The sequence below is a fragment of the Cygnus olor genome, chromosome 5 (genome assembly GCF_009769625.2).
Source record: "Cygnus olor isolate bCygOlo1 chromosome 5, bCygOlo1.pri.v2, whole genome shotgun sequence".
NCBI classification, from domain to species: domain Eukaryota; kingdom Metazoa; phylum Chordata; class Aves; order Anseriformes; family Anatidae; genus Cygnus; species Cygnus olor.
The window spans coordinates 64170537-64185670 of NC_049173.1; the positions used below are offsets into that span (position 1 = coordinate 64170537).

The window sequence follows — 15134 nt, forward strand, 5'->3', positions numbered from 1 at the left end:
GAAAGCAAGTTTGTTCTAGCAAAGCAAAGGATCGAGTTCTTGATTACAAAGTTGAAAAAAAGAATGAAAAAAACAAAAAGTAAAAAGCAGAATATGAATGCAACTAAAACTACTCTTTTCTCAACCGGTATTACCTAGGGTTTTACTGCATGCCTCTTAAAGGAGTAAACTCAACACCACCAAATTGCCAGAAACACTGACCTTCAGAAGTAAACGTAATTTCTGTCTCCAACTTGTATTCTGGGTTACGGGTTTGGATATTTTTGGTGACAAGATGAAGGAAGAGAGGGGAGACGGAGGTTGCTGCTGAATAAAAGCAAATAAAAGCTTCGTCCTCAACTCCTCAAGGAATCACTGTGCTATGGTTTATCTGCTCGACTTCTGAGAGAAAGCTACTGCAACATTAGTGAAATTACCCCCCAAACTTCTCTGCATACCAAAGGGGATCAAAGCACTCCCTCTGTGCTGGGCAATGTTCTCCCTGGTAGTCTGCAAATGTAAGTTTATAGATCAGCCAGGACATAGCAAGACAGATACTCTAAAGGGTTACTCCCCGTCTTGGGGCAGTTTATGCAGACATTCGATTACCAACCATCACATATCAAGAATAGGTTCCACTTACTGCAGGCAACATGCTGCCCCTCTTCAAAGTGACATAAACCAAACTCTGCATGTGGCCATATTCCATGACCCAGTCCTGTATTCACGTGTCTGTTGTGCCCACACAGACACCTGATAAATTCAAAGGACTTCTAAGAAGCCCAGAGGATCACACTACAGAGACTGACCCGCAGAGGTAAGGCTTATCTATGTACTAACTTCATACAACTTGCATTACATCATGCTTATATCAATATTCACCACACACATACAAATACTGAAACTAGTGTACGTGTATATGAATATGTTTTCAAGCCTGACTGCGTGCTGCATGGATAGTGTAAGAAAAAAAAAAATTTTAATCTATTCAATAAATGGCTTTCCCGCTTGGTCTAAAATACAAAATTATACCCATATGTATTGTAGACACAAATGTGGGCAAAGGTCACACAAGCATAAAGTAATAATTATTATGCTTCCATTATTTATTTTTTTTTAGTTTTGCTTTTTACTGCTTTGGAAAAAAAAGGACACACAATACTAGATCAAGCATCTTCTCTCACCCCAAAACCTTTGCAACATGAGAGAAAACTGTTTGCCACCTTCTCCCACCCACCTTCAGAAAGTCCCCTGACAGGACTGGTCACAAGATTAATTTACATTCTAAAATACTTTAAATTGTAAATAGCAACTTACACTGCTAATCTACTGTTATTTCACCAAGAAAAATAAAAGAAAGGCCAATTGACTTTCAATTCAGTGCTAACAAATCACAAATGGGTACACAAAACCAGCAGAGGGCAATAGAATTCTAGAATTTTGCAAATTTGGGATGTAACTCTGAATAGAATTTTACTTATTGTATAGATTTTCTGGCTAAGGTGACTTAACATCTAAACACATATTGTCTTTAATGCCAGATTCATGAAGATCATGTATGCATTACTTGAAGCTATACAGAGTATCTCAAAGATTTCTACAAAGATGTATGACGACAGACATATGTTAACACAAAATTACATGTAACATTAAATAATACACAGTGAAATACTACTTCATTCTCTGAAGAGATAAAAAGATTTACAAAGTTCTATTATACACAGATCACACTAGGTAAATTAAAATCATCTAGAATGATGGACTTTCAAAAGGCGCAAAAAAAAAAGATAAAAAAAGGTGACATTTTTGTTATTCGCTTCCAAAATTCCTTGCTAAGACAAACATTAAAAAAATCCTGTAGTTAGTCCCTCCCACAAATGTGCTAAAGTCACATTATACTCTTCTTTTCCGTGAAGAAATTCTTCTGGATTTTTTTCCACCTAAAAATAGCTTTGAAAGTGAGATTTGCTCTACCTGCAAAGGCATAAAATCTGTTCTGCAGACATGTATTACGTATCCTTTCAAAAACAAAGTACACAAATTAAAATTAAAGGTCAAAGATGATGTTTTGGCATTTGTGATACTGCAAAACCACTTGACCATAGCTAAGAAGAATCCCCAGATTCCTATTTTAACTAAAAGAAGTATGATTGCTTCTTACAAAAATAATGTACTGAACTATAATCTTTATTTGAAAGTAACTCCTAATGAATGTAATAAAAGCCCTCAATGGGAGAGTGTTTGGAAATACTGACAGAACTTTGACCATCACCTTAATACTTTCTTCTATGACCACACTCAAATTCATGTGCACCTATCAAGTAACTACATTATCCTTTCTCAACATTCAGTGAAATAATGTTTCTGTGTCACCTCTGTAAAACCTTCAGCCGTACTTAACCTACTGCTGGACAGAAGCAACAACAATTATGACGACTAATACTGCTTTACAGCTTCCTTGCTGTGCCTCAAACTGCCTGGCTTCAAGCATTAGTACTTATTTCAAACTCATATTGTAAACACTTCAGGAGAGGGATCATCATCTTTGTGTTCTTTGGTACCAAAGCAAGACCAGCAGCTCTGGTCTGTAATTAGGGCTCCTGTATTTTCCAGTAACACAAATACTACTAAGACAAAGATGTGATAACATTGTAAATCATCCTTAATCTATTTTTTGCCTGTCAGCTTGTATACATGCAAAACGACTAATATCTCTGAATGAAGAACTATTACATATGATGATATATGGAAAAGCAATTGGTATATTAAGTTCATATTTTAAAATCTAGTTTATATCATAAAATACCACATGGTGGTTTTGTTACACTCCAGAAGTCTAGGAACTGACCTCAACGTAAAGGTTAAACACATACTTTTTCCTTACAAAACATGAATTGCCTGTAAGGATTAAAATCCAAAAATCCACTTCCAGTCCTGCAAAACGATTATTGTATATCGTGCCATTTTACATTTTCACCTCACATTACTACTCTCCCTCTTTATTAGCCAGACTGTTACATGGAGTTGAAACATTACAATCTCTGCTGATATGAAGAAGCATTGTGGCTCTGATAGTAAAATAATAGCAAAATCCAACAATGAAAGCAAATACGTAATTCTTTTGATACTTATAACTCCATCAGAAGTACCGCAGAAAAGGATTTATTCTCTGCTGTGTGATGTCCTTAGTTATGCTACTATTTATTCTAGAAGAGTTTATGTAAAAAGTCAGCACCTGAAGTCTGCCTACAAATACTTTCTTCTTTGTGGTTCAGTTTATCCCTTAACATCCAATATATGCTACAGGTATGCTCTCGCAGTTTTTAAGCATGTAACAATGTATTTTTTCTTTTAGGTAATTGACATGAGAAATTCTGAGAACGGATAAATAAGAGTAAGAACTACTACTAAAAGAACGTTACTTAATACAGTTTCAGTCACGAAAACATTTACACAGACTAAGATAGCATCAAAACTGGCAGAATATAGAGATATAAGAAGAAAATTAATGGAAGCAGACAAAGCTTCTTGCCAGGATAATAAAGGAAGTCTTTCAGGATGGGAGTTTTCTAAATTAAAGCCAACAATTCAAGAGTGCAGAATGTTAAAGTGGTTTCATCCCAAGCACATCAGAGTAAGACAGAAATGACCAGAAGGAAAAACAGTAATTAGATCTAAAAATGAAAATCAATCAGTATAGAAAGCTAACACATTACAGCAAGTCCTTTTAGCTTTATAGAAGGCTAACCAACAAGTACTGCTGTTTATGAGAATTACCTGGGCCAATTACAGTTAAGTAGAAATGCAAATTAAGAATGAAAACTCACATTAAGTGTAAAAGCAAAAACAAAATCAATCAATCAAACAAACAAACCCACAACACCACTAATTTGCTTTCCAAAATCAGCCATCATCAGCTACCTCTGTACAATTTCATGGCATTAATACAAATTCCAAGATAAAATAATGCATTATTTGGTGAAAGGTAACAGAAGATAACCTAGTGCCAAATTTTCCACTGCTTTTCACTGTACATTTGGGCCAATATTCCACTGATTTCATCCGATACTAACTGTAAGATTTGCCTGATAAAGACATAAAATTGAGCTGATTCTTTAATCAGCCTTTCATCATGTCACTTTGTACCTGATGCTACATGAGAGAGAGCATTCACATGATGAGCTTCTGTACATGTAATCATCCTGGAATTGGGTGTCTCTTGGAAAAAGGTCTGATGGTAATATTTAAAATATGATAAACTACTCTGAATTTCTCTAGTACTCCCTCTTCAATCTTTAGAGAATGCCCTTATCCCTGTAAGTGGCAATCCTCTGACACCTAAGAAGCTCTGGAGTGAAGAGGTCATTTACTTCGGCATTTCAAGGTGGGAAGATTTTCATCCATTATATGTCTGTCACAGCTGTTACTGCAACTTTGTAGTTCATTTCAACCAGGAAAGTATAAACTCAAATTAATTTCCTTTTGTTATTATGCTATGCTGAACAGCATATATTTGCTGCCACGGAAAAAATTTGGACTATATATCATTTTTAGCATCAAAAATTCCAACTTCACATTTTCTCACTAATTTCAATTAATTTTTTGTTAATCTGTGATTTTGTACTACCTTGAAGATTAAAACCAAACAACACTTCCAATAAACACTAACTTCTCAAAAATGATGCTACCATAACTCCTAAGATGACCTGAATAAATACTTTGTAACATATTGAAAAGGTTTATGTAAATGATTCACCGAATTATGGTAGACCTTTTTAAAAGACTGAATAAAGCAGACCTCCTATTTTATGTAATTCTATTTCTTTTTCAGTAGAGGAAGGCTTAGGCGTATGGAGTACAAACAATAAATGGGCAATAAAAGTGCGCAAGAACATCCAATCAATACCTTAACCTGAGGATTTCACTGAGCCCTAGCATGTGTATTTCTCCAATGTTTCACTGCACATTCTAAAATAAAATTAGCATCAGTATCCAAATGAAATTTTATTCAAAATTTGTTCGTTTACAAGCACAAAAAAAATGAATCCTAGTCCCTATTCTTTCCAAGAAGCATATCATTTAGTCACGTAAAAATTATGAACCAGTCTCCAATGCATCTCACTGTGTTACAGTAAAGGACAAGTGACAACTTTTATGTAATTCACCCAATCAACAAGACAGCTTGCTGCATTAGATTTTTGTTGTTGTTGCTATGTTTTTTTACTAAAACTAGATAAACACTATCCGAATTTTGTACATCAAAACATTAACAACTACTGACTCAGAAATCTAAATCCAACACTTGTGATTACGAACTGCTCTGGCTACTGCAATTTGAAGACACCTATAAAATATTGTAGTCCACTCAACATTTTTACTAACAAACTTCCGTTTCAGAGAAGTGTACTATGGCATTTCCTTTAATCAAACACAGGTGGTCAGAATTGTCACTTCTGAATGCCCAATAACAATAATTCACAAGTGGGTTTCTTGTATTTGAGTACATATGATTACACACAGTCCAAGTAGGAAATTTTAATTATAAAATGTTGAAAAAACTCCCTGAAAGTCAGGAGATTTTTATTGTGTTATATTCTGCACACTCAGGTTCTGCAGTGGTTGAAGGATGCAACAAACAAATCACAATCAGACTGGAGAACATCACCCTAGCTGAAAAGGGAGGGAAGATGAAGAAGCAGGCTCAGCCTGTGGCTTGAAATAGCAGGGAGAAAAAGAGATTTTGCTTCCTCTGCCTGTTGTCCAGCGGACAGTGTGAAACTGGTGTCTACAAATGATCATCACTTTTGCTGCACACTAAACCTTCAATACAGTGTAGTCTACACTACAGCTTCCCATCTTACAAGAGACATATTTGAAACGGTATATCCAAATTTTGTGAATTTGACAAGGCCAATTTATACAATTGTGAAGCTGTCTTCCTTCCCAAAGTAATAAAATAAAACCAACATTCAAAATATCTTTTTCAACCTTGCCCTTAATTCCCATGTGTAGAAGAACTCTACTGCAGCAATACAGAATAGTACATTTCTACTTTATACACAGAAAGAAATGACTGCATACCAAATAAGCATGGGCCATCTGTACAAAAAAAAAAAAAAAAAAAAAAAAAAAAAAAAAAAAAAAAACACCAAACAAACAACAAAAAAAAACAACCATGGAAAAATTCTTTTATCTTCACGTATAAGACATTTTATTATATTGTTTCAATTTTAAAACAAATTCCAACAGCATTACTAATGGTAAACTAACACCTTTTCCTAACCAAAAGCAAAGATGTGTTTGCTTTTGTGACATTAAAAGTACACATCTAGAAGTCCACTGTCACTGGTGAGTCACAATTTGCTAACAGTTCAAGTCTATATCTAAAATTTTAAAATAACGTTGTGAACCATTTTTTCTAGAACAATTCAAGTTATTCTCCAGGCCACAAATATGTAGCCAGTACTGACTTCTTGTCTATGAGTTTAATCCTGCCAGCTATGAGTTAGCGTACTTCTGTGATTAAATCCTGCCCGATCAAGTTTCACAACAGGTCACTCACCAGACTTCAAGAGTTGGAATTCTTAAATTTCAACAGACATCCCAAGAGCTGATACCATGCTGTACACTCCATGATATTTCGCGTTCTTTTAATTAGATACATGTAGAGATACCCTAGAGTAATCATTATGCAAGCAAAGACAACAGGAGATGCACAAGACCTGTCAGATGACACAAGCTTGTTTCTTAAAATGTATTTTATACTGTTTTCCCCAAGAATTTTTAAAATACCTCAATGCTACAGCTTTGGCTACTTCATGAGACTGTTCCAGACCTTAAAGACATTACCCCTAAGAATATGTTTCCTTACTACTTAGTTTCTTGGTTTCATCTGCCGGACTTGCATGAAAATACATCTTTCTTTTTATTTATAGACCTCAAACACTTGTTGTCTTTGTGCACCCATGTATGGTAAAGCTATTTAGGATGAAAAGGTAATTGTTTCATTACTGCTCTCCTTTCTGTTAGGTTAACTAAAATGAATGCACATCCTGAAATTTAATATTTCATATGCACAATAGGTCTCTAATAAAGGAACTGTGTTGTTGTGTAACTTCTTTTCATTACTTCATTAAGTAACATGAATTACATGTATTGTAATGAAATCCCCTAATTTCCCATCAAAATACTACAGCAAATACAAATGGTAAATAATATTTGACTGATACAATTCCACAATGTCCTTAGATTTCTTACTGTCTTTCTTACTGGTAACTTTATTTGGAATATCACTTCTGTAGTAATACCGACTGAACACAAAAATGAAAAACCTGTATTAGATTCTCACTTCCTGTCTTTTCCTGGCTTCCAAGAACACTGTGTAGTTTCAATGTAGCCAGGTGAAATAATATTTAATACACTTCTGGCATTAAACATGGTGTTTTGATAACAAAAACATCAGTAAAAACAAGTACATACTTCTAAGCACTACTTCAACATTTTCTAAAGCATAGTGACAATCACACTGCAGAGGCAAGATAGTTCTACATACTGAAGCAACAGTATTGAAATATCTGTACGCTGCCTACAGAAAACAAAACATAGTTTGATGTGTGTAATAAACAGACACTGTATATGGGAATTCAGTAAAATTGAAAAGTAATTCAGCAGAAAATGCCATAACATGGTTTGACAGTGCAAACATACCAGTTTGCCACTATGAATTTTAATAAAACAACTTATTCCCCAAATGATTGTAATTTCAGTTTGTACATTCCTCTGGACTTACCAAGGACAGAATAGCAATATGACTTTTAAGCAGCAAAACATTACTATTCTATCTAAGATTTCTGTAAAGAAAAACCCAGTGAATAGAAAACTTATAAACTGTTAATCGATATGTAGAAAGCAGGAAGCTCAAGGGAAAAAAAGAAATGCAGCATGGATTGGCCACAACTTCTCCCCAGAACAGGGAAGAGGAACATTCATTGTTAGAGTAACTTTACAGCAGGAATCCCTCCAAGATATTATAAGGGAGATTTGAAGGGGGTGGAAAAATGTCACCCATTATTCTTACTTTAAGGAATATTGATACAGATTGTTGTTCCTACACAGGTTCATGTCAGGCACTTAGCATACTCATTCCAGTCTAAAATAAAATACTGAAAACCTCTAGAGAAGCTGAAAAAAGCTTCAAAAAGTTTCACTTTGACTCCAATTCCAAACAGAACCTATAAACTGTTAATTGTAACTAAATCACTACAGAGTTTGTCTACTGATCTTATGTGCTGGAAAACACATCAGTATGTGTTTAGTATGAATAACTAAGTTTTATACCAAAATAAGTACTTTTGCCAAACAATTGTATCTAATGGGACATACCAAAGGGGACCATCACTGAACCTGAGGATTAGATCTGGGAAAAAACAAAATTCTTTTTCTATTATGCATTAACAGCTGGTTTTTGCAAGCAACAGTCAGGTTACTTTATTTTTAATTCAGGTCTGGAACATTAAAAAGTCATCATGCTTCTTATATCCGGGGACTCACAACTTACTAAGTAAAAATTTCAGAGTTAAATATAAGTAGGGGACTATTTTATTACACAAAAGATGTCAGTGAACTTTTTGTGAGAGAGATGGTATGAATCTCAGTACTCCTATTGAAAACTAGAAGTCTATAGAATAAATTAATGATTCTATGTTCAATGCTGCCTTTTCTCCCTGATGGTGAAATCAAAACTTATTTAAGCTTATTTCAACACGCATGATACTCCATGCAAAATATGATATATTTTTTTTTTAATTTACCGTTTTTTGGCAATTATTAGAGGAACTAAAATCAGAAATAAAACAAGTCAACCTTCCTCACAAAAGACTTTCAGTGACATCAGTCAACTTTAGAACAAGGCTTTCCTACCAATCATGCACTTCTGTCATCACTTTCTCCTTTTAACTATATGTAAACTAAATTACACAAAATAGGAGTAGTTTTAAATGAAGAATAAGGAAAAACTTACCCTATAGAAAGCAGTTGTCAGGGGTAGCAATGCTGCAGCAATGCATATTCTTCTGAAGATGAACAATCCTTCAAGAGAAACACAGGAAGGAAATTAGCAATCATTTCCAATTTTATGCATTATATAATTCATTTCTTCCTCACGCAGTCCCTCTAACTATCCTTCCTAGATATCTTTTAATCACTTGAAATAACCTAAGACTATATATATTTGTATGTGTGTACATGTGCACATTTTCCCTTGATTTTGGCTAGATAGCTTTTTGCTATGATTGTTCAAATTTAAAGAATTTATTAGCCTTTATTAGCCTTTTTTCATTCCTATATCTGAATCACAAGTTCACCAACACAGTTTACATATAACAGGAAACAAAAAAAAAGGTAGCTTGCTTCCATTTAGGTCCATAGGCAAATTTGACTGGAAACTGGAAGTGATGTGCTGACCAAAAAATGTACTTTCAAATAATTTATACCAAAGAACTGACTTTTATTAATATGAAAATAATCACCTCTACTACAGCTTGACACAAGATTAACTTTAAAAGAAGATGAAAACCATCTCTTGTCAGTCTTGGAATGCCTCATTCAACTGTCAAAGTGTGTCATACATGTCTCTCTAGGCTGAAAAGGGCATGCCAAGTAAATCAACCAGTAATTGTGCTGATGAAAATAGTAATTTTATTATGGAAGTCTTTTAAATTGGAAACAATTGGAATGTAACTTAATATTTAAAAACAAAGCTGCTTGAATTTTAAGACTTTCAAAACCAGAACAAAAAATATTCATCAAGAGTTGAAAAAGATACATTTTGTTATTTCTCGATTATTTTTTTCATTCGCATCTTTTTTCTAATGCTGGAAAACATAACAATGCACATAGCTCTAACTTGACAAATCTATCAGCATTGTGCCCCTGTATGACGAATGGCTAAACATTTCCATTTGAATAACTCACTTCAATACTATTAATGTTCATGCCTGCAATGGGTACCCTTCAGCCCAAACCATACTTCTATTAACTATACATAACATTCAAACCAAATTCCAAATTGAAATATCTCAAGTGTTCCTCTGCCAGACTTTTTCACTTATGCCTTCTTCTCATTGTATTTCCTCCTTGGAGTTCTCTAGAACACAACTAAGAAAATTTGGCACCACCAACTGTGATAGCAAAAATATCCACATTATTGGAACAATCATGTTAACAATGATCGTTAGGATGGTAGTCGTAGTACCCTCAGTGCTCCTTCTCAAATGGCTGCTGACTGATTATGCAATGCAGGTTTAAAACCATAGACTAAAACGCTGGTTACAAGACTATTTTCTTCTTATACTTTAAAAGTCCATTTCATCCTTTCCAATAATAAATACTTCACCTTCTATTAATAGAGCCCAGCTAAACAAAATATCGCTGGACATACACAGTCAACATTGTGGCAGTTAGAAAATTACTTACATGTGTATTTTGTACGTATATGTTGTAGGTAGACAATGCTCTATTTTTGCATAGAGCTATTGAAGGCTATAACTTGTCTTACTCTGCACGAAGGCATGTATACTAACTGTCCATGGAAAACAAAAGATGTTCAGCTGCTCAGATTTTCTAAGCACATTCCAATCTGTAGAGAAAAACAGTACGAAAAGTAGACACTGAAAAAACTTGATGTATGTTGTAATGATGCCTTTCTAAGTATTCTGACATGTGAATACACAAAATTTGTATGCAGAATCATTTTATGTCGAAGTCAAAACAGTAACACTAAAGGACATAGCCTGAGCTGCATTTCATTCTCAATATCATCATTATTTTCTATTGTTATCCATACTTCCAATCCCCCATTTGAACTTTAGATGTGTATTTGTAGTTTTATATAAAGATACGAAAACCTGCTAATATTTTTCAAATAGTAGAAAACTTCTCATTTAAAATCAGACTTTACAACCCCTTAAGATACTCCACAGTTTCAAGAAATACATATCTATTTCTGTGTGTGCTTATTTATAACCAGGTACCAAGTTGATCCATCCTGATTATTTCAAGATATCTACTTAATCCTTTAGCTCAAATTATTTATAAGAGCTTTTGGCTTTTACCCCAAATATACATAAAAATATCTTAATTAAAACTGAGCATGTATCTTCACCTAGAGAGCACCCAATATACCAAGAGCTAACATATGTCTCAAAGATATACATCACAGCCACATAAACAACATAGTGTATTAATTTTTCCATTCCTTCTTGCAAGTATGAAATTCTCTACATATTCTATGTCAGCAGTACCCCCTGGGACTTGTAGTATGAATGTATTATCTACATATATTTTCTTCTCCAGCACGTGTAAAATGATCTGTTTGGAATTAATATAATACCGCTGTTTTGAGAACTGTGAAATTAACCAAGTATTCATCTTCCTGTAGCAGCATGACAGAATGCCACAGTTAACAGAGCTGTTACACTGAAATCACAGGCCTCTCAATTACAGGCAAACCAAGGCACTGGAAATGTCGTATTGTATTTAATGAATTTAGGCTCTCGAAACAAAGAAATCCAGCTGCTTTATACACAATAATACCTTTACCAATCATGAAAAATATCTCTTTCTACTGCTACAGAAGTATATAAATCAAATACTGTAAAACAATCAGAGCTGTTTTCTTATGTTGCACAAAATGAAGCTGAAACACATGGGTGGGGAGGGATCAAATATTTTTAGCAAATTAATTTATTCAAAACAATGTCTAACGACAGTGAAATTTGGACTTCAGTCATGCCATGTGCAGAGTGCTTTGAATCCACACCTAAGTCAGGTGAGAACCTGACATATATTCTGGCAATACTGGTCACATATTTCTTTGATAGGTAGTTGCTGAAGTCTGTAGCAAACTGGAAGTGTTACAGTAATTTCTGTACCTTTAATGTACTTAGTATTGCTAAACTGAATAAAAAATAAGTAATAAAATCAAAATGATTTTCCTTACATTACTTACTTTGATAATATTTGTGATTTATTTTATGTTCTACTCAGATTAAGTATGCAGCCAAAACTTTCGCGGTTAGATACTATCATCACATTGCAGAAATGACAGCTAGCAAGTTGCAGAGTTGGGTTGCTTGGGTTGGATGCCTGGGTCTGGTGGCACACAGGAAGGCACCAATGGCTTCTGGAGTCTGGTAGGTGCCTCAGGCTTCCAATACTGCAAAGGAGAGGTAACTCTTCTCCTCATTCTTGATTTCAGAACAAGTACTGACCTGAACTTTTGTTTGGAAAACATGGTACTTCATCATCAAATTGAGACGCCCCTCCACAATCTGATCCTAGCAATGAACAGCCAAGAAAGACACACAAGGAGAAGGTTTCTTCTTGAGCTGCTATTCAAAGTGCAGGCCTGGATTCAACAACTGTTGATGTTCCACTGGCTACAAGAGCAAGCTGAAGTGAGTGAAACAGCAACAGTTAAACACAAACTTACCTAGGTTCTTGAACAGGCCACAGTAAATAAAACTGAGATTTAGGGATTTCTGCTTTCTCTGTCACATGATAAAAATCTGGTAGAGACATATTAAGTATTTGGTAACATTTGGAGTTTCCTACTGAACTGCAATTTCCTCTTAATTCCATCTTGATAGTCTTTTCTCATTAAGCGCTAGCTAATACAGGTTGTGGCTGTACTATGCCATGCTCTGCTGTGAACAGTAAGCTTTTCAGACATCATGTTTTTAATAATCTGTAGAATCTGAGTATGCTGAACATTTAGGACCCAACTTTGCTTTACAAGCAGCAGCACTATAAAGTAAATGGAATTACCTACAAATCTATTGCATGAAATGGAACATGCAATGAACGCATTCAAACTAACAAGCAAACATGTCAACTTTTGGTCCTTTTTTTTTTTTTCCCGGTACAGTACGGGAAATGTACTGTATGATGTACACACACTCTATTAAAAATACTGCTGAAGTAACCCTCAATACTGCATTGCACCACCTGAGAAGTATTGGATGCTGTCAATTTTCATGAAGACCGAGACCATCGTCACTATGTGGTGACTAAGGCCGTAATGAATCAAGAAAAAATGCCAGAAACTTTAGAGCTACATGTATTTTTAAAGTACTAAGAGAAGAACTGCTAACTCAACACGTGTAAGGTAACCATAAACCACGTACATTGGCTACAAATTTCAGGTATAATACTCGTTTCAAATTCCCAGATGATTTCAGTGTTGCCAGGATTTAATTTTTATTGTTACAGCTATACTATGTGGGTAGAGTTCTACTGAATCTCAGCATTTTTATTGTTTATGCAGTCTATAGTATGGAAATACTTGGACTATCAAACCTAAGGCAAAGACTATTCTTTTAATTTAAAGCAGTAAGAGAATTCAGCAGTCCAGTTAGAAAAAAAAAAAAAGTCTGTTTGTTAAAAGGAGTAAGGATCATCATGTCGAACTCCAATTTAATTCAAACTAGAATTTAATTTTAATGAGTTGATTTAGATAAATCATTTATTTCACTTGTTAAAATGAATAAACCTTTTGCATCCATATATAAATACGTTAATGCAATCAAACTATAAAAATGGTAGTCTATCAAACCATAGGATCCATCCAAATTTATCAAATAAGGGAAGTAAAGATATTCTACCACCTCAGAACACCCACAGAGCTATTACAGACATCATCTACTACAATCTCCTACTCTCCTTAATAGAAAAGACAAGATTTCCATTCAAATATAGATTACTACAAGTCTCATTCTGACTTGAAAGAAGCACTTAAAATAATACACTATAGGATTTAAAAAAGAATACCTATTCCGTGTTGAGCAATGGTATGACCAATGTCCTTTATATTCAGTCTCAGTAGAGTTAAAAATCTAAGTAAATAAACTACTAATTTTACAATATACTGATTATATCTAATATAATTATATGCTGCCTTGATAAAAAGGAGACAAGAGAGACCAATTTGGAATTTCCAGTGTAATAATACAGTAATATACAGTAATACAGTAATAATACAGTAATACAGTGTAATAATACAGTATTTAAACTGTAAGATTTAACTCTACAGATAAATCCATCCTCTGGAGCCATACTCGAAAGGACATTTTGTTAAAATAAATGCAAATATGACACTAACTGATTACATTACTTATTACTACCAGTCAATAATGAACTTCAAAGAAATTTTATAATCTGATTTTTCTGACAACATTTTAGATAAAATCTTCTTACTGAAATAACAAGCAAAATTACTTTTTCAGTGAAAATTAACATACAGTTACTTTCTTCTTTACCTTCATATGCAACTTTGCCTAGTAAATCTAATCTAGCATCCCTGCTCACTGCTGCTCTCCTTTATAATGAGATCAAAGATTTCTTTTCTTTTTGTCACTAAGGTGAAATCCGACTTTATTAAGACAACTAAGATTTTGTTAAATTAGATACAATTCTTCTGGGACTTCAGAGACAGGATGGGAAGGCATACCTAGAAGACCCATATAGCTGATAACATGGGGGACTGATCTACCAACAGAACTACAAGGAATATGAAACATGGAAGATACTGCCTTACGTTACTGCTTATTGGGCATTCAATTCTCATTACTTTAAAGCTTCTCGTTTTGATACGGATATATATCATTACAAAATTATTAACTTAGAAAATCAAGTCTGTCTTCATAAATGTCCCTAGCACGTTTTAAGTTTGTTACCCAATAGCCCACGATTTTAACTTTTGTTCTACTTAAAACACTATTACAGTGATACTCAGTAAATAGGAACAAAAATACAAAACTCTTACTATCTCTTGTTTCCAGGCTTACCATTCGCTAAAATCATGCTGTAATCTTTTGAAAACGACTTCTCAGATTGCTACCTAGTCACTGTTTGACAGCAGTAATTTGATACAAAGTCCATATGGGACAGAGTTCACCTGCGCTCTGAATTATGCCAGACCTAATACTTCTTTCATCCTCTATCACCATTACATGACAGTGAGACTGTTGTATGTTAGTATGAGAGCCAAAGCAGATGACAAAGGAACGGCACCCAACCTGGAAGAATCCTCAGCGATTTGTTTTGGCATTGCGGTCTTCCTGCCTGACAACAAGCCTTCATAAGGACCACTTTGTTAA

The 15134-nt window shown here is 34.3% G+C and overlaps 1 protein-coding gene across 1 annotated transcript in view; it reads right to left on the reverse strand.

Annotated features, from left to right (window-relative positions):
• SBF2 (SET binding factor 2) overlaps window positions 1-15134 on the reverse strand; it is a 257710-nt gene that overhangs the window by 62034 nt on the left and 180542 nt on the right. The window contains 2 exon segments of the mRNA XM_040559185.1: window positions 8999-9042; window positions 9045-9066. Of these exon segments, the coding sequence (XP_040415119.1) occupies window positions 8999-9042; window positions 9045-9066 (66 nt within the window).